The sequence below is a fragment of the Rhinichthys klamathensis genome, unplaced genomic scaffold, assembly GCF_029890125.1.
Source record: "Rhinichthys klamathensis goyatoka isolate OS25496 unplaced genomic scaffold, OSU_Roscu_1.1 h1tg000114l_1, whole genome shotgun sequence".
In the NCBI taxonomy this organism is placed as follows: domain Eukaryota; kingdom Metazoa; phylum Chordata; class Actinopteri; order Cypriniformes; family Leuciscidae; genus Rhinichthys; species Rhinichthys klamathensis.
Genome location: NW_026606651.1, coordinates 3862501 through 3884146, shown reverse-complemented (window position 1 = coordinate 3884146; position 21646 = coordinate 3862501). Strand labels below are relative to the sequence as shown.

Sequence of the window (21646 nt, the reverse complement as noted above, 5' to 3'; positions counted from 1 at the left end):
CGAGACTGTTCGAGTCCCGTCTGCCCAGCCAGAGACTGTTCGAGTCCCGTCTGCCCAGCCAGAGACTGTTCGAGTCCCGTCGGCCCAGCCAGAGACTGTTCGAGTCCCGTCGGCCCAGCCAGAGACTGTTCGAGTCCCGTCTGCCCAGCCAGAGACTGTTCGAGTCCCGTCTGCCCAGCCAGAGACCGTTCGAGTCCCGTCTGCCCAGCCAGAGACCGTTCGAGTCCCGTCTGCCCAGCCAGAGACCGTTCGAGTCCCGTCTGCCCAGCCAGAGACCGTTCGAGTCCCGTCTGCCCAGCCAGAGACCGTTCGAGTCCCGTCTGCCCAGCCAGAGACCGTTCGAGTCCCGTCTGCCCAGCCAGAGACCGTTCGAGTCCCGTCTGCCCAGCCAGAGACCGTTCGAGTCCCGTCTGCCCAGCCAGAGACCGTTCGAGACTGTTCGAGTCCCGTCTGCCCAGCCAGAGACCGTTCGAGACTGTTCGAGTCCCGTCTGCCCAGCCAGAGACTGTTCGAGTCCCGTCTGCCCAGCCAGAGACTGTTCGAGTCCCGTCGGCCCAGCCAGAGACTGTTCGAGTCCCGTCGGCCCAGCCAGAGACTGTTCGAGTCCCGTCTGCCCAGCCAGAGACTGTTCGAGTCCCGTCTGCCCAGCCAGAGACCGTTCGAGTCCCGTCTGCCCAGCCAGTGACTGTTTACGTCCCGTCTGACCAGTCAGAAACGGATCTGGATACACCCATTCTCTCAATCGGGGGCATACTAAGTGACTATTTGGAGCGTTTAGCTCGAATCCTGGACGTGCCTGTCTCGCCTGTTGCAGCGCCGGAGCCAGTGTCTGCTGTTCCAGAGCCGGAGCCAGTGTCTGCTGTTCCAGAGCCGGAGCCAGTGTCTGCTGTTCCAGAGCCGGAGCCAGTGACTGCTGTTCCAGAGCCGGAGCCAGTGTCTGCTGTTCCAGAGCCGGAGGCAGAGCCAGTGCCCGTTCCAGAGCCGGAGGCAGAGCCAGTGCCCGTTCCAGAGCCGGAGGCAGAGCCAGTGCCCGTTCCAGAGCCGGAGGCAGAGCCAGTGCCCGTTCCAGAGCCGGAGGCAGAGCCAGTGCCCGTTCCAGAGCCGGAGGCAGAGCCAGTGCCCGTTCCAGAGCCGGAGGCAGAGCCAGTGCCCGTTCCAGAGCCGGAGGCAGAGCCAGTGCCCGTTCCAGAGCCAGAGGCAGAGCCAGTGCCCGTTCCAGAGCCAGAGGCAGAGCCAGTGCCCGTTCCAGAGCCAGAGGCAGAGCCAGTGCCCGTTCCAGAGCCAGAGGCAGAGCCAGTGCCCGTTCCAGAGCCAGAGGCAGAGCCAGTGCCCGTTCCAGAGCCAGAGGCAGAGCCAGTGCCCGTTCCAGAGCCAGAGGCAGAGCCAGTGCCCGTTCCAGAGCCAGAGGCAGAGCCAGTGCCCGTTCCAGAGCCAGTGCCCGTTCCAGAGCTGGAGCCAATGTCTGTTCCAGAGCCGGAGCCAATGTCTGTTCCAGAGCCAGTGCCTGTTCCAGCGCCAGAGCCAGTGTTTGTTTCTGTGTTTTTGTCTGTTCTTGTGGCTGTTAGAGTTCTTGTGACTGTTCCTGAGCCGGTGTCTGCTGTTCCTGAGCCGGTGTCTGCTGTTCCTGAGCCGGCGTCTGCTGTTCCTGCGCCTGAGCTACTGCCCTGGCCGCCCGAGGGGTCTTCACCGCCCGAGGGGTCTTCACCGCCCGAGGGGTCTTCACCGCCCGAGGGGTCTTCACCGCCCTGGGGTCTTCACCGCCCTGGGATCTTCACCGCCCTGGGGTCTTCACCGCCCTGGCCGCCCGAGGGAGAGTCTCCGCCCTGGCCGCCCGAGGGAGAGTCTCCGCCCTGGCCGCCCGAGGGAGAGTCTCCGCCCTGGCCGCCCGAGGGAGAGTCTCCGCCCTGGCCGCCCGAGGGAGAGTCTCCGCCCTGGCCGCCCGAGGGAGAGTCTCCGCCCTGGCCGCCCGAGGGAGAGTCTCCGCCCTGGCCGCCCGAGGGAAAGTCTCCGCCCTGGCCGCCCGAGGGAAAGTCTCCGCCCTGGCCGCCCGAGGGAAAGTCTCCGCCCTGGCCGCCCGAGGGAAAGTCTCCGCCCTGGCCGCCCGAGGGAAAGTCTCCGCCCTGGCCGCCCGAGGGAAAGTCTCCGCCCTGGCCGCCCGAGGGACTGTCGTCTCCGCCCTGGCCGCCAGATGAACTGTCACTCCCTGTCCCCGTTTCCCTCCATGGACCTGGCCCCCCATCCCTCCCCCTGATCCTCCACCAGTCCACCTCCCGCCTGGACACTTGTTTGTCTGTCACGTCTTGGAGCGTCTGGTAGCCGCTCCGTAGAGGGGGGGTTATGTCACAGTGTCTGGTTTATGTTCCTTGGGTCACCACTAGATGTCCTCCTTCCCCACGGTGTCCATCACACTCTTGAACTACATTCCCCATGATCCTTGTCTTTTCATTGCACTCAGCTGTCTCTTATCATTGATCATTGCACTCAGCCTGTTCCCCATTAGCATTGTCATTTCCCTGTGTATATATACCCTGTCTGTTTTAGTATGTGTTACGGAGTCCTTGTATGCATCACGCTACTTCTGTTATCCAGTTTCCTTGTTTCTTGTTTTGTTCCTGTTCATGTTGGATTGCCTTTTGGATTTTGACCCTTGCTTTGGACTGGTTTACGATTTTGGATTATCCTTAATAAAACTACTGCTTTTGGAACTTACCCTTGTTTTCCTGTGTGTGGATCGTGACAGGCACTTCTAAGTCTTTGCTTTTTTGTTTGATATTCTCCCTCAGAGCTGCCTGATGATTTGTGGTATGAAGCGAAGTTATTAAATAAATGATCTCACATGTTCATTTATACAGTAAAACATACAGTAAAACATTCTTCGAACATATTTTTGTTAGCTGGAGTGCAGATGTGTAAACACCTGTAGATATATTTCTAAAAATGTGTCCTGAGAAGTTCATAAAATCAGAAAAACACTCATTTCGTCTGTATTTTCTATCCACTATGGTGTTCTGGATGGTTGCTTACTGCTCCATCATCAAGTCTCTGTAATGTTCTGGTCTCTAGATACAGTATGGAACATCAAAGCAAATCTGTGGGATTTTTCTCACCTACTTGATCATCCACCAAGTGTATTTCGTATGTCTGATCACTTACATTCCCATACATTTATCATGTCTGTAGCACAAACGGGGCATCTACTGTACGGTGACGTCATCATCTCACACTCTCTCAGAGCATCTGTTTGACATCTCATTTATATCTCACACCCTGAAGCTGCAGTCTGACGCATGACTCACTGATTTCCCTTCATTAATAACTAAAACTCTTGCAAACTTAGAGTTCCTATTCTGCTACAGTGCTTGAGAAAGACTTGTTAAAAACACCCCACGGGAACAAAACATCACAAATTAGATCTCTATTATCTCAATTGATTCTCCTAGACAAGATTAAACAGGGAGAAAAATAAAAAGCCTGATGTATTAAATATATTACTCGACAAAAAAAACATGTATTTTTAGATTTTTTTAATATTTAGTCTAAAGTTTCAATAAAATGTTCCATTTAAAAAAAAATTCTATTATTTCACATGACAGGCTTTACAGGGTTAAATAACCCAATACACTGATCTAAACCAATATATAACTTTCTCCAGATAGCTCAACTCAAGAACCGTATGTGCTGAAAAATGGACCAATGGCAGAGTGTTCGGGACACCTGTGTGAAACTGCAATACCATGTGATGACACTAGGACAGAAATCACTCACATCAGCTTTAAAGGGACCGTTAATCCAAAATGAATGTTGTGTAGTCATTTTTTCACTTGGAAAAGAGCAACTTGGGCATTATATATCCTACTAAACATCTTCAGTTGTGTCCCACAGAAGAAAGCCATACTGTCAGGGTTCTTGCAATGTTGAAATCGAAAATTGATATATCAGTTTTCAATCAAGAGAGCAAGAGGACATGAAGGAGGGTAATTATTAAATTCTTTTTTTAAGTACAAAACCATGAAATATTACAAATTTCTATGTTGGTGGGAATTTAATTACGCTTTGAACTCTCTTCCAAATGTTGATTTTTATCCTGCTGTATCTCGCTAATGGAAAATGGGATTTTATCCAGCTGTGATATCCTGTGAACGCCAACACACACATCCAGGGATGTGCTCAGTGCAGGACAGTGTGTGAGACAAGCCGCAGCTTACGCTTTTCAGTCCTCAGAATACACTCACAGAGAGAGTTTAGAGATAAAAGAGCAATGAGTTACAGACATTAAGAGCAAAAATTAAGTCAAAAGAAGGAAGACATTAATATGATAAAGACTGTTAGTAGACCAGATTAGCTCTTTTTCCTCTCTCACTCTCTCTCTCGGGATATGAACCCATGTCAGGTTTTGTTATGGTCCAGAGGTTATTCAAAAGTGGATTGGGATGGAGTTTAAATGTTTTAATTAAATCAAGCTCCAATCGGTCAGCAAAACACTTCCCACAAACCCATGTAATCAAGTAACCTGCGTTCAACCCTGCAGTAAATGGTTGAATCTGACGCCATGTTTGACGTATTCTGTGCTGTGTGTGGTCAGTTTAATCTGAGCTCTGATTAGGATATGGCACTCGTGTGTGTGTTTAAGTATTCAGAACCAGTGAGGATCATTTGTGTGTTGTGGATGTGGCCTAACAAAACGTCAAACCTGGACCATAACACAAAAATAGACAGATGGATAAACAACACACGCACAGAATCAAGAACACACGCAAATAAGGGAATAAAGAATGATATTTGTTATTTAGCTTAACAAGATTTGTTGTTTAGCTTAGTTTACGTGATTCAAGCTGTTGAGAGCTGTTCAATTATTTTTCCCCAAAGTGCCGTCTTTGTTATTTCAGTGTATATAAACTCATTTTAGTTCATTAATGTCGAAACAGAAGCCTGCAGTGTCTCAGAACGGCCAATATAAACATCCACCAAACACAACACACGTCACTGACACTGAGAAAAAATCAGTACACAGCTCCTATCTACTTGAATAGGGAAAGACCAAAATATCAAAAACTGACTGTAAAAATTACGTTTCGAAAACATCAAACCAACAATAGCATAATATATTATCTTTGCATAAAACCACAATGAGTTCTCCCATTTTAATTTTTTTTTTTACTAGAGGCCCGTCTCTAATATCAGAGTGCTCAAATGCATGTTTTGCTAAATGTTCTATTTGGTAACACTTTACCTGAAGGGGTGTACATAAGACTGACATGACACCTTCATAACCATGACATGACATATGTCATGAATATGAAGTAGGGTTTATGCATGTTTATGACAACTGTCATTAAGTGTCTTTCGCTCAATAATGACATTTTGAATGCAAATATGACATTGTTTAAGATGTCTTTGTTATGACACCTTGACATAAACCATAACATCATAACCTGTCAGTGTCTTTGTCATGACAACTTGACATTAAATTAAGTTAAAGTGTCATGTGGTTGGTTTTGACATTGGCTGTCATCAGTCCATTATAACTGTCATGAATATTTTTCGTGACCTCAACTACAGTGGTACAAATTGAATTTGTCATTAAACAGTTATAATGGCTTCATGACAGCCAATGTCAAAACCAACCACCTGACAGTTTAATGTAATGTTAACCAATAAAGCTAAGTGGTTTCTTAAGTTTGATAATTAATCTGCTAGGTCATGTTTATGACAGGTTGTGTTGTCTTAGTAATGTCAAGTTGTCATGACAAAGACACTGACAGGTTATGATGTATTGGTTTATGTCAAGGTGTCATAACAAAGACATCTCAAACAATGTCATATTTGCATTAAAAATGTCATAATTGAGCGAATGACACTTAATGACAGTTGTCACAAACATGCATAAAACTTCCTTCATATTCATAACATGTGTCATGTCATGATTATGAAGGTGTTATGTTAGTCTTATGCACACCCCTTCAAGTAAAGTGTTACCTTATATTTTTATACACAATAGAATAATAAGTGAAAGCATCCTTAAAACAAGATAACATTTTAAGCTTTTTGCAATGGGGCAAACACAACTTTTTCCTTTATATTAAGCTGCAAATTCAGTTTAAACAATTAAGATGTTTAATTCTATGGATCAGAAAGAAGGTGTCATATAAAACTAGACCACAACTATTTTGGTGTAAGAAACCTTATGAAAATAACATTGTAAATGGGCTAAAGGGGAAAATAAATAAATAACCATATGAAATTAACAATGGTCTTCAGGAGAAAATAAAATAAATAAATGGACTTTATGGTAAATAAATAAATATTAATTAATAAATGGACTTTGCGTCGAATGAATGAATGAATTAATAATTAAAAAAATGACTAACCTTAAGAGATGAACCTTCTAAATGGACATATGACCATCTGTGTGAGTTGATCTGATGGTAAGTGAGATGAAGTACAGCAGTGGCCCTCTCACAGCGAACACAAACCAAAAGAAATCAATAAAACAATTCACTGCATGTGCTTTTAATTAACATGGAGTCTCTGTGTAATCTACTGTCATATATGAGAATCAACAGAAAGCCTGTAAAACTCGAAATCTCTACCCAATAACTGCAGCTAAAGCCGAGTTTGGCATCTCCACATAACTCTCCAATAAAACTCAAGCGTCCTCCATTAGCACTAAAAACAAGGCCCACAGACACACACACACACACGTGAACACACAAAACCGTACAAATGTCTGGTTTTTGAGTGTCTTGCTAAAAAAAATTTAAATTCTCTGCTGTTTCCGATTTACACAAAAGCAATTTAATGAATAAAATCACTCATTACCTACAGTCTGCTGTAATTACGAATAATAAGAGGTAAAACTAATCCCTAAACCGCAACATAACCTGGTAACCCAGACTAAAGTGCATCACCGCTGTGCAGGAAACTGGAAATATATTATATAATAAATATATATTTATGGGGCTTCAAATAAGAATATCGGTATACGGTCAGAATACATAACTGTTGTTGAATGGCTGGACTCAATGCAAACACTTCAATCTATGTAAGCTAGATTTTGTGCATGACTCGAATGTTTCAGAGTGCAACTTATGCAACAAAAGTGTTTCTTGAATTGTCAGTGTTGTTGCAAGCCTTCTCATGAAGGCTTCTAATGAAAGTCTAATGAAAGCTCGACTATACTGTCATGACAGAGAAACAGTTGGAAGAGACATTATGCCTACAACTTCATAGCAGCGACCTGATATGGACATTTGATGGAAACTCTATCGCCGCCTTGATTAATGAGGTTTGGTACTTCCAGAAACATACTCAAATGTGAAATGCCTCACCAGTGCATTGCAAGTCTGCGGCCTCATTGAACATACTAAACATTCCTCTGTAAACTAATAAACCTGGCATTGTATATTGTGAATATTTTTGGCTCTTTGACAAATAGCTTTTGTAAGTATCCTTTTGTAGTGGATAAAAGCGCCTGTTAATTGCATAAATGTACTGCAGTAGTCAAGTGAGCAATGTCGTTGGTAGCTGCTATAAACATGTTTATAAGATCCAAATTGCTCGGCAAGGTCCTTCTCGAATGAAAACAGTTGACCTGAAAGCAAAAACTGACTGGAAGAAGACTGAGATTGCAACATTATTGCATTGACACATTTCAGAAAGCCACAATGCATGAAATCAAGCTCATGATAGAAGTGTTTGCTTTCACATACTTGCATAGAGATGTGTGTACAGCAGATAAACCATGAAGGTCTGTATATCACACTTCAATAAGTATGCACACACACTGCTGGTTTCAGATGGTGCTGATGCTGGTATAGTTCTATTAATACTAAGCCCCAGTAAAACTAAAAGAATGTGATGTAATATACCATTACTATTAAAACAACACTGTATTTGAACATAGGTGAGATGAAGTCAATTGTCTTACATATTTAGGCCTACATGTAAGAATTTATTTTAATTGTAAAAAAAAAAAAAAAAATCTGGATTACACAGTTTTAACATTATAAACCTATTGCGTACTTGTCAGTCATAAATGAAAGATTGTAAGATTTTCTGCACTAATAAAAGCATATCATAGTTTGTTATTAATTATTTGCATCTATTTTCTTTTATGTAGAGAGGACGAATTATGCTTTTTTTTTTTACATGTTTGAACACAAAAAAGGTCTTCAAAGTTACAAAGTTGTTCTCTATATCACTGTTTCTGAATCGTGGACCCGGGTTGGAGGGCTAAGCCCGAATTTTGAACATTTGAATTTTGACTGTCCCAAATATGCATCACATTAAGTTTATTGGTTTGTTTATGTTAGAACTGTGTAATCTAAATGGATGGAAATTTTATAAGCAATTCAAATCTTACATTTAGGCCTGTATCTGATTTTCTCCCGTATTCATAGTGTTTGACACAGCTCATTTATCTGTCCATCACTGTCAGTCTCTCTCTCTCTGTTTTCACTTCCACTAGACCAATCCATGAGTGTTTTTCTGTCACCACTGGGCACACTGAGTCTGGCTGTTATGTGTCAGCATGTGCGTGTGCGTGTGTGTGTGTGCGTGTGTGTGTGTGTGTTTCCCATGGCTTGACAGTGAGACAAAATTTTCCATTAGTGGACGAAACAGGGAAACAGGAAGCTGGCACACACACACACGCAAGCAAAACACACACTTATTCTGGTCCCAAAACACATCCCGTACCATTCAAAAGTGTGGACAATTGTGCTCCACTAGTTCTCTGCATTTACGATAGATTATGAGTGTTTGCGATTCTGCAACGTGACAACACTGGGTCTGAGAGATTAGTTAGCATACGCTTTCAACCCGACACGGCTCAAATACACCGTTATGATGCGAGTCTGAAGGTTTTATCTTTCATTAGGTCTTAGCCTTCACTTATTTATCAAGTCATGACGAATACATGTAAAACAAAAACAAAGCATTGTATATATATAGATGGTTTCATTTTTTACTTTCTTAGTTGTCTGAGCTTTCTTTAAATTTGTGTGAAGGGAAGATTTTCAGTGGCATTTCAAATTTTATTTTGTTCCTCACACAAAGCTATCAAATCTCTTGGAATATTATAGGGACCATATTTATGGTCGTTTTTGTCATGTTTGCAGCTTGAAGGGTTTTTAAAAAAAAAGTATGTTAAAAAAAAGAAAGTGCAACAGAAGGCATTATTCCAAAATAAACATTTCAAACCGTAGAATGCTCTATTGTAACAAGATCTCATGTTGCATGGTAAATTCAGTGAGTGGCATTCAGTTATCACCTTGAGAGAAAATAAATAAATGATACTTATATTAATAATAATAATTGTTATTGCTATTTTATTATAAATACATACAATTTATAAGAAATAAAAACTAGTTAATCAAAAATAAATAAATAAATAAATAATAAAGATTTCAAAAAGTAGAATGCTCTATTGTTGTCACATGATCTCATTTTAAATTCAGTGAATTTAAAAAACAAGTACTATTTCCTATATCTTTGTGTTCAAAATGCATGTCATTTTTTTAGCATACTATTTATTTATTTAGCCAATTCCCAAAGCAGTGCATGCATGTTCTTACTTCTGTAAAGAGAGGTTGAGTTTGTCTGTGCTGGCTTTAATCTTATTCTGAGCCTCAAGGTGGTTCATGCCTTCAGTGCTGATGCCATCGATGGACAGGACCAGATCTCGCACAGCGACTCCCGCTTTACCAGCCTTTCCTCCATCCGTCAGCTGAAAACACACACAGCTAATGGTCAAAACAACATAGTGACGCATAGAGAAGCCTTCAAGTGCCAGATGGAGACTTCTGACTACATGGTTGTTAGGATGCTCAGATAAACAGACTGCTTTACTGTGCTGCTAAAACTACACACATCACCTTCAAATTCTGTTGCTATCTTATTGACATCATCTGCATTATGCATAGTCAATCTATTCAATAAACTGATTGATTTGGAGTTGCCCTTTTAAATGCACTACTGGTCAAAAGGACAAAAGTTTCTAAAAAAAAAAATTAAAGAATTTTTTTAATGTTTTTGAAAGAAGTCTCTTATGCTCACCAAGGCTGCATTTATTTGATTAAAAGTAAAATAGTATTGTGAATTTTTTATTTTAAATAACTGCTTTCTATTTCAATGAATGTTACTTTGACTTTGAATCAAATTTTTTACTTATTAATTTGTACTCAATAGTTTTGGGTTGGCATGATTTTTTAAATATTTTTTAAATGTCTCTTATCGGTACTTTTGCAAAAAAAAATATTACAATTTGAAATACTAAGTTTTCTATTTGACTACATTTTAAAATTTAATTTAATCATGTAATGCAAAGCTGAATTTTCAGCATCATTACTCCAGTCTTCAGTGTCACATGATCCTTCAGAAATCATTCTAATATGCCAATTTAATGCTCAAGAAACATTTCTTAATATCAATGTTAGAAACGGTTGTGCTTCATAATATTTCTGAGGAAACCGTGATATATTTTTCAGGATTCTTTGATGAATAGACTGTTCAAAAGAACAGCATTCATCTGAAATGAATGCAACAGACATTATAAATGTATTTACTGTCACTTTTATTCGATTAAATGCATCCTTGCTGAATAAAAGTAATAAATTCTTTTAAAATCTTACAGCAAACTTTTGAACGGTAGTGTAAGTACAAATCAGAATTCAAATAAAAGTGACTAAAACAGACATACGCTGCACTTTTGAACTTGGGTAAAGTTTCACCGTGAAAGCTTTAGGAAACAAAAAGAGAGTATCAGACAGTATAACAGAGATTTACTTCAAAGACAGCTGAGCTTTCAACAGTAAACAACTCGGCTCTGAAACGGGACAAAAGTTCATGTTTAGTGCAACAAATCCAGTTCAAGTGGTGAATGCGTAAATCACCACGGACGTCCTGCGAACCTGAGGCCGGTTCGGTCGGGCCAATTCAAACAGAATTAAAGAAAAGATAACTCTGAAATCCCAGCCTGATGCGCAAGTCAAGCGTGACATTACAGCAGGGTTGCAACTCGTGCGACTGTACTGTAGACCGCAGTCCGCTTTCAATCTCAATCCACTCAAGTGGTCGTCAATTATCACATGACCACCTCTTTAATAAGATAATCTTATTTGAACAGAAACCCTGCAGATGGCAGACATATGCTTTCATGTGTGCTCAGCTGCCTTTTATAAGAGACACTTTGAGATTTATCCATCATTGTTTTGCCACAATCCTGCATGAAAGCGGCGCTCTTTCTAGTGCACATCGTTGAAATGCACCTGAGAAAAAAATTTATGTGGCGAAAAGACAAGAACCTGGTCGAAAACATGTGTTATAAATATGCAGCATCGCTGGTTTGAGGCCGCAATAGCACAAAAGCCCGCCACGTTCTTCGATTCCTGTCAAAACTTCTGTTTCCACTGGAGAGTAAACAGAAATAAAACACAAGGAGCATCTGAGAGCAATTACAGCACAACAGCACCCAAAAAATGACTAAAGACAACATGGATGCCGTTATCCACGAAACCACAATCTCGGATAAGTAAAGCAAAAGCCAGTTTTGGAGGTGGAAACAAATAATTCACTCGCAAACACGTGTTTTTAGTGTTGTTTTTTAGCCATCGTGTGCGATTGTAAAAGCTTCTTGGGTTTTCTCATTAATGACCTTGAGAACATGTGGTGTGTAAGTCTTTGATTTAGATCAGTTACAGAACAGATGTATGCTGTGCCCTCGAGGACAACAGCGGACACTGTACACAAGTCAACACACACAATAAACACATCTGAAATCAAGAAGTGTAAGGAAGAGATTACAAAGGAAAGGAAATGGGAGCAATATGAGGTCTGATGATGAAGAACAAGTAGTGTGAGTGTGTGTGTGAATGTGTGTACAAATGTATGTATGTTTAGTAATGGGCTTAGGTTGGTTTTGCATTATTCTCCAGGCCTTTCATGGTTCTGACTCGTCCGTAGGGCAGAGAGGAAAACTGGTTTGAGTCTAACTGCTGCCCCTCTGGGGTCCTTCATTTCAGAGTCACACTCAGGACCTTCGGGTCCAAATGGGCCGGAAAGGTGGGATTAATATTTATTTTTAAAAAAAATCATCTTTTTTTTTTTTTACTTGTTTTTTGTATTTTTTCTTTTCTTTTTTGGTGTTTTGAGATAATTTCAAAAATAAAAATGATTTATAATTAATATTAATGCAATAATTATGACCCATTTTTTCCCCATTGAATATTATTATTTTATTTATTTTTTAAAGCTGTATTTCATTTTAGAGTCAAGCCTAGGCCTCGTGAAAGCAATTTTTGAAATGAGATGGATGCCGTCTGATGGACAAACTGAGCATTTTAAAAATTCAAAACCCATATTTGAATTAATTAGTGTGTATGTGTATAAAAGTGTGTTTGTGTGTGTGGATGTGTCTATTTTGCACTCTTGATGTTTTATAGATTCACCCCTTCACTGTTGTGTGCTTTTTTCTGGATCGTGGCTGATTTGTAGATTGTACGCACAAAATAACTGTATTTTCACATTTTTGCCAATTTCCCATTCATTTCCTATGCGGGTCCATTTGGACCCGAAGGTCCTGAGTGTGACTATTTTTTTTACAACCACTTAGACTATTCAAATCCTGTCCCAAATTTTTTTGGGTGTTCATATACCAAGTACCAACAAAGTCACCAAATTTCGGACCATTCCGATAAAGCAATGATTTAAAAAAAAAAATTTATTTAAATGCTTCGGGTCCATTTGGGCCGAAGGACCCCAGAAAATAATGAATGAAAATTCATGCATTCATGCATTTCAGGACAGTTGCAGAAATAAAAGTTTAAAAATAAAAGAAAACAAAAAATGTCACAATATGAACAAGAGTGTCTGCTTCCTCAAAACAATGATAATTGATTGCAAATTAAATTGTTGTTCAAATGAATTTGTAATAAAAAAATGTACTTGAAATGAACGACAATGATTTTACAGGACTGATGTCCAGGTCAACATATCACACACATTACCATTCAAAAGTTTGTCTTTTAGTCTCGCTCACCAAGGCTGCATTAATTTGATCAAAAACACAGTAAGAACAGTAATACTGTGAAACAGTATTACAGTCATTTTTAATCAATTTAGTGCATCCTTACTGAATAAAAGTATTCATTTATATGCATTTAAAAACTATGTATACAAAATATTTGCTCAAAATAAACAAAATCATCAATGCGTCATCAATCCTTCTTCCAAAACATGTTTTTGTCGTACCCTGATTCGGCAAGCCTGTTATAATTGTTAATATTTTAGACCTGTCGGGATGGTCTTCGTGGGAAATTGAACAAAAGTCTGGTCATATCCGTAAACAGAGTAAAGTTGCTCCGGCTACTTTGACGTGTGTCTGGTGTGAGAGTGGCAGAGGTTAGTTGTCAGAACGAGCGAGAAAGGTTTTTACATGGAGCCGCTAAATCTCCAAGCTCAGGTGAATCTCCCGTTTTAATCAAACGCCGAACAGAGGAGAGTCTGCTGGAGAAAAGAGAGCGCGACAGAGCTCGTAATAAAACAAGAATCAACATTGGCTTGGCTTTTCGGAGATGGCGAGAACTGAGGGATTTGTAATGTTGTAAAAACAACACGAAGATGGTGTTTTTATTACTCAACATGTGAGTAAGGTGTTTTAGATAAATTGACGCTAACAGAGTTCATTGTGAAGCATTATCTATTGTTAAGGTTCATTTCATTATTGTTGTAGCGCTGTGCTGGAATTTATTTCCAAGAAAGTAGCGTGTCTATTAACGGGTAAAGCTACAGTAACATCTTCAGCTAGTCAGCTTGAAATCCTTTCCATCTAAACTGGTTATATCTCCTAAGCCTAGTAAATGTTTTATGAGCAGTAGGATAATCTTTCTCTCTTTCAGCTAATAGGCACTGAAATTCACACAGCGCTGTCATACAGGCCTCATTACACTCTGAATATTTCGCACAGGTCGCATGAAGGCCCTTTTTGACCATTTCCAGGCCTTGGTCACTGTGTGCTTCCATTGCATGTTCTCAATGGAAAAACGTAAGTCATAGAGGTTTGGAACAACAGGTTACTCAGACAAGCCTGTAAGCAAACACACATTTCAGTGCGTGTCTTATGTTTTAGCTCAGCCTAAATCTGGTGTTAAATATTTTCACGACTTGTTTACTCATGTGGTGTGACGGTGGTTAAGAAAGTCAAGTCGTCACACCAGTAATTAGAGGGCTGCTGGTTTCAGTGTTGCGCCAGAACCAAATGTTTTCTGCTGTGGATGTGGATTCAAACACATTTGGTCAAGACAATCTTCACTTAATGCCAAACTTTCATTGTAAAGAAGAAAGCACAGATCTGTGTATATGTAACGGCATGGAAATTGGATGACTCTTTATAGGAATCATTCATACGCATGGACCACAAAAACTTAAAAACTTCAATACAATGAAAGCATGCAAGTTAGCCTGACTTCGTCATACTCATATTCTAGTCAATGTGAGTCTGATGCTGCTCTATAGGGCTTTGATTATGAGGCGTGTCTTAACCGAACCAGGAAAAAAAACCTCTGCACTCAATTGGATAGACCAACAACCAATCAGAGCAACGCAGTAAGTGACGTATGTTGAGCTACGCATAGTTGTCAACAGAAGTCAACTGCACGCACGCTGGAAGAAGTAGTAAAATAATGAGTGTTGCTTCTTTTACTTGGTCCTCCATGAGTGCGACCAAAGGAGAAACCACAACGACCACAGGGCTTTCATTGCGTCCCGTCTTCTTAGTGACCATCGGAGCCAGCAGATAAATGAAACTTTTGCTGAATCCCGTAGGAAGGACGGCAAACACATCTTTCCGATCGACAAATGCCTTGATTGCAGTTCTCTGTTCGTCTTTTAAAATGAATGCGCTGTCGATTTCTTTTACAACAGACGCGATAGCGGAATCTCTACATCTCAATTCTCCAGCTGCAGTCATCTCTGAGGGAAACCAGTTCAACCCAAGCGCTCTTTGATAACGTGATGATTACGTAACTGCAGATCATCTGTCCATCATCGTATAAAGCCCGCCCTGGCAATTTGATTGGCCCGACTAATTCTGAACCGATCATAATTACTCCTCAATGGTCGAGTCCAGACCGAACTTCCCGACCAAAAAATGTTGTGGGCGGGGTTCGGGCTGGCATCCAGGCTACATGCAAGTATCAGGATACTAAGCACCCAAAAGGACATAAAAGTATATAAAAGAAACAATTTCCCAATCACACAATTGCACATATAAACCTGAAATATAACGGGTGGTGGTTTTACGCAGTGTAACCGTGACGTCATACCGCATCCAGATGGCCGGCCGCTTCAGCATCAGTGGTTTTACTGTTTCTGAAGGTGTTGCACGGCTGCTAGGTGAACAGAGAACAGAAGGTCTATTCAACTTCATAAACGTCCCTCAGAGACACTGGGTGCCTTCATTAACTTCAATCTAAACACACATAAACTAGTGAATACTCATAAAACGCCTTGTGTGTGTGTGTGTGTGTGTGTGTGTGTGTGTGTGTGTGTGTGTCTGAATACGGCACGAGTGCTGTCGCAATCAATACTCTGAGCAGAACGCAGTGTGTATATAGAGACCGGCCAAAACTGTCAAGGAACGTCATTGTTGAGAAAATGTGTGCAGTAATATTCAGATGAAGTGCCAGAGACAGATACCATGTGCTTCATCACGATATACCGAACAGATCTACGCAAATAATTAAGTCATGTGTTTGAAAAGTCAGACAGAGAGGCATTTCATTCGGTTCTGGGTCATAAAGAATCGTTGTGTTTGTTTCTGGCACTAAAAAACTATATAAAAATAGTTTTTTAGTGCCAGAAATTATTCAATTAATTTGAATAAGTGATTTTTTTAAAGAACAAAATAAACACCAATTCACTTATTCAAATTTTAAATGTAAATTCTTGTTAAAATATATCTAAAAAATATATAATTATGTTTTTTATTTCCAAAAAATTTCCAAAATAATTAAATTGATCAAAAGTGAGTCAAGACATGTATAATGTCTATTTTAAATAAATCCTGTTGTTGCCGTTTCCACAAAAATATGAAGCAGCACAACTTTTTTCAACATTGATAATAATAAGAAATGTTTCTTGAGTATCAAATCAGCATATTATGAAGACTGGAGTAATGATGCTGAAAATTCAGCTTTGATCACAGGAATAAAATACATTTTAACAGTAAATTGTAATAATATTTGACAATATTATAGTTTTTAACTGTATTTTTGATTAAATAAAATTCAGCCTTTGTGAGCAGAAGAGACAAAGCATTTTAAAATCTTAGCGACTATCAGAATCAAGCACTCCAAAGCACTGCGTAATATAATAGCATAAATATCTGAATGAATGGTTGAGTTTGTTTCCTGCCCGTCTCGCGTTCACATGTGGAATCTTACAGGTGGTTTCAAGCAGATTTATTGGTGAGACTGGAAGCACAATCTGCTAACTTGATCAGGAGAAGCGGTACAGCTTGTACCTTTCAACAACAATTCAGTGAAATGATTTCTGACATCATATCAGGTTTCAAGGAAAGCGAAGACATCTTCATTAAACTTTAATGTTTTCCCATAAGGGCTATTTTAACGGATCCAACATATACATGTTCTTTACTGTGTGTTTCTACGCACTTGACTAGTATATTAATAAAGTGACAGTGTACTTTTTCTATAATACAGAACAGACCTGCTGCTAAAATACACCTACATTTCTATATACCACCTGGAAAAATAAAAATAACGAAACAAACAGTGAGTAAGAGAGAGATACTGAATCAAAAAAGTGAATTAAACCAATCGCATTTCCTTCAAGAGAAAGAAAGACAAACACAGTACAGAAAACTGGTGGTACCACATGGCACAATGTTAGTGTCAGATGGTACACAAGTACAGAAAGAAAGAAAAAAGAGAGAAACTGACATTGACACAGAACACACACCCATCTGTGATCCTGTGATCCAACGGCAGCTCCAAACCACACTCTTATAAAGCCTAGTTTAGACCAGATCCCTGTATTAAATCCCACCATAAACCAAAACTTAGAGTATTAAATCTCTGTAAAGCTGGCTGGGGTTCGGCGAGGTCCAAACCAACCCAATCTCGCTGCCAAACTTCCCACAACCCAAAATCACACTCCCACAACCTCAGACCTGTCCGCATCCAAACCCAACACACTCCCCCCAAGCGTTTATTTACAGTCTAAAGCTGTCACAGCGCCCGTCCTGTCTGAAATCAGCAGACGAGCAAAAACACTTGAAGAAATACTGCAGCTGCGATCTACATGTTCTCGCCAGAAACACTGCCGCTTAATTCTCACGGCTGAAACACTCAGAGAACCTCTGAGAAAGCAGCTTACTTCATCAGCGCATGAACTGGAACATTCTCATTTTATCTTATCATCGACGAAAAGTTTATCACCCACACATACACACTCCTCTGGAGATGATGTCATGAGATCTGGAAGGCAAAGCTTGAAGAAGCAGTTGCTGACAGAAATGTGGGTCTCGAGAAATTAGAATACTTGATTCTGATTGGTCAATCTTCTCCAATGCTTCTCAAAGAGCTGTGCAGGTTGTATATCTCTAGTATCATTTACATTTTACATTTAGTCATTTATCCAAAGCGACTTACAACTGAGGACTAAACCAAGCGAGTCATCGTGAAGAGGCAAAAACAACGCAACAAGTGCTCAAAATACAAAGTTCAGACATTACACAAGCCTATCAGCCTTGCTTTCTTTATTACCACATGATACAATTACTTAAACTCACTACTTTCCCTCCATCTATTTATTTGGCAAGCGGTCACGTTATAAGCAGGATAATATGGGAACCTGATCACATTGTTGAAAATGACTGCTAACTATACATTATTACTTACTAAACAGAACAAATTAGTGTGAGAGCGCAATCCTGTAAAAGCGCCAATAAACAAATGCCAATACATTGACTATAGTAAACCTTAGTAAATCACCTTGAATGATCCATTTAAATTCTCTCCTCCCATAAATTTAGCGTCTGGAAGGGAAACTCCAACAAATGCATATGCAATAAGATCAGCCGCAAAAATAACCCTGTCCACAACCTTTCAGCGCTAAGTTTTTTACTGTGTGTCTTTAGTAAGTCGGTCCTGACAGTAGTTTTTTAACAGCAAAAGAGGGTTTGCGCTGGAGCAAGCCCTTAGTATTAATCCAAGATTTTTTTTTATTAAGAATTATAAATTTTATTTAAAAAAAAAATTATATAGAAAATAATAAGTAAATAAATAAACAAAACAAAAATACAAGACACAAAATTGCCGCAGAGAGATTTCAGGGATTTTGATTGATTTGATTTCAGGGACACTATTGATCCAAATAAATCAATTAAACATTTTTTTACCTGTTCATTGAAATATGCTAAATGAAACTTCTGAACTCTATTTAAGAAAGAGCATGTTCTTTTTTTTTATTGACTATATAATGTCAAATAAAAAATATAAGGCTAAAACACATATGAATATTAACAGTACAATGTGTTCAATTTGTATGGATTTGTTTCTTATATAAACCTAATCACACTGGCTGTGGGAAAAACATTGCTAGTTGTTATAAAGCCAGTAAACAGATGAGCTACTGTAACACTGCAGTTAGAATGAAGCTTCACTAATTCTTACTCCCCAACGATGCTGAATAGAGATGAGAGGACTGTAAATCCCACATTAATGATGTGTCCGGCACACTGGCACAGAACTGAACCCTGGCTATAGCTGACGGCAGCGCTCCCAGTTTTTACTGAGGATCTGAAGTTGAAATAACATATTTTATTGAGTGTGAGTAACGTCTGTAGCGGGATCCGAGAGAGCTCTCGCACAATTGATCAAATATGTTCACTGGCTTCCTGTATAAAGCTCTCTAAGCCACAAACCCAAACCAACGAACCACAACATCACAAACTGTGTGAAGAATCACTGTCTGACTGTCGCAATCATTAGCAGAAAAAATGTATATGAAATTGCCCAATAAGTCAAAAATAACATCACATTGTTATGAGCTTATAAGCAACTCATAAGATGAGACACTTAGAGACAGCGAGGCGGACAGGGGAAGGCAAAGGGAAAGAAGGAAGAGCTTGGAGACGGGGAGGGAAAGAAATAGAGAGAGGCAAGGAAAATCAATCAGAAGGTCATTTGCATCACTCCTCTGCCAGATGGCATTGTGGGAATAGCTGTCATGCATTGGCAGTTCAAACGGGTGTGTGACATAAGTGGATCTGTGTGTGTGTGTGTGTGTGTGTGTGTGTGTGTGTGTGTGTGTGTGTGTGTGTGTGTGTAAAAGAGAGAGAGAGAGAGAGAGAGAGAGAGAGAGAGAGAGAGAGAGAGAGAGAGAGAGAGAGAGAGAGAGAGAGAGAGAGAGAGAGAGAGAGAGAGAGAGAGAGAGAGAGAGAGAGAGAGAGAGAGAGAGAGAGAGAGAGAGAGAGAGAGAGAGAGAGAGAGAAAAAGATACTGTAGATAGAGGGAGTGTGGAAGACTCATTAGGAAATAAAGAGTATGAACAGGTGGAAAGGAAAGGTTACATAGATCACTTAACAGATATAGAGATACATAACTTTGTCCTGTGGTCAAGAGGATATGAGATGAGGGTAAACCTAAGAGTGTGTAATATATTTTAAAATAAACATTTGAACTGCTATCCAGTGACATTAGAAGAAAGCGCCTATAAATATAGAGGCACTGAAATATGACTTCTCAAAAAGAAGTGGTCCACATTATTAGGAGTAAGCTGCATCACAAACTGAAACATTTATATTTGCATTTGGCAGATGCTTTTATCCAAAGCAACTTGCACTGCATTCAAGCTGTAATGATAAAAAAAAGAATTGTGTGCTAATCACATTTCAATTATTTCTTTCAATTTATATCTTAATATTTTTAATAGCCTGATATAGTGGCAATTCACCAACAGTTTTTTTAAACACTTTTATTCAGCGAGGATGCATTAAATTGTTTAAAAGTGACAGTAAAGATATGTATAGTGTTGCAAAACAAAAATGTTACAAATGCTGTTCTTTTCAACTTTAGATATTCATTAAAGAATGCTGTTAAAAAAAAATAATAATAATGTATCACAGTTTCCACAGAATTATTAAGAAGCACAATGTTTCAACATTGATAATGTTTCTCGAGCATCAAATCATCATATTAGAATGATTTCTGAAGGATCACGTGACACTGAAGACTGGAGTAATGATGCTGAAAATTGATAAATAAATGTATTAAAATGTATAAATTATAACTAAATGATTAAAACGTGTTAAAACAGTTATTTTAAATGTCAATTTTTAAAAAGTTATTTGAATGTAATTATCTATGCATCATATGCATCTCTTAATCACAGGCAGCTGTAAATGACTGGCCTTTTCTAAACATATGGTCACATGACAAACATTGGGCACCGATTTAAAACACAGCTTACCCCACTCTCCCCTATTCATAATGCGAGTTCAAAAGCAACAGAGAAAATAGACAAAAAGAGAAGAGCGAGGGGTGTGAGAGATCATTAAAGGGTACAGATGGTGTCGGGGGTCAGAAGGGGTGTATCGTGTTTTGAATGAATGTGTGTGTTCGTACTCACTCGTGAAATGGAGAGAGGCATGTTGAAGTCTTTCCCCCCCTGCAGTCTGAAGCCCCAAGGGGCAGGACCCTGTAACACCACGCTATATTTACCACTCATAGCTGTCTGATATCAAACACACCCTCAGAGACTGCCAAACACACACGGAGAAACTCCTCACAGAATGCCCTGGGAAGACAGAGAGAGAGAGAGGGGCAAAAATGTTCAGTCGGACATTGTTGAAAAAGTTTACTTTTTACATTTTCTAAATAAAATGTAAGTGGCGTGTCTGTGCAAAACACAAGGGTTGCTATTGCTATGCAGTTGTTAAGGTGTTCAGGGTGGTTGCTTACTAGCAAAAACTTGTTTTACTTGAAGGAAAGTTTTAATATTATGGGTTAGAGGCTTATGAGCAATAGAAATAGTGATGCTTGCCTTAGGAAACACTACTAATGAAGTTGATTAGTAGCAGAAAGCTGTATAAAATAGACATTTTTAAGAACATACTGTCATTAAAAATGTTATGTTAGCAATTACAGTAATACAGCCTATTTTGTAATTCAATAAACAATATACTGTAGTTGTTTATTTATTACTCAGCCGGTAGGTTGGGTACCAAATCCATCAATCAGTTTTGGCTTATATATCATTTTTTTCCTCAACTATATACAAAAGGAACCCGAGGATGGTATATTTGACTCCAGAAGTACTCTATGGGTATTTTTTATGTTTATTTAAACTATTACTTCTTTCGTAACCCTACTTCTCAATAATTCTCAAGATTTCCCTACTACTCTTAATTATCCTCATTTTTATACTAGGTCTGGTCTTAGTGGGAGAATGTAGTCTATCCATTTTCCCCATAACTTGACAAATTTCTCAGACTGTAACCGAAGATTCATTGTTAACCTCTCCGTCATGTCGATTTTGTAAACTATTCCCAGCCGATCATTAATTTCCAGTATTTCAGGTTGAAACCATTTTCTGGTTATAGCTTTTTTGCATGCTATCAACAGGA

At 39.7% G+C, this 21646-nt stretch overlaps 1 protein-coding gene across 1 annotated transcript in view; it reads right to left on the bottom strand.

The window, feature by feature from the left end:
- Positions 1 to 21646, bottom strand: part of pdlim5a (PDZ and LIM domain 5a) — a 57277-nt gene that overhangs the window by 34274 nt on the left and 1357 nt on the right. The window contains exons 2-3 of the mRNA XM_056254840.1: positions 20650 to 20817; positions 9576 to 9727 (exon numbers count right to left, since the gene is read on the bottom strand). Coding sequence (XP_056110815.1) covers positions 9576 to 9727; positions 20650 to 20748 — 251 coding nt within the window. The 5' untranslated portion in view covers positions 20749 to 20817. The remainder of the gene's footprint in view (positions 1 to 9575; positions 9728 to 20649; positions 20818 to 21646) is intronic.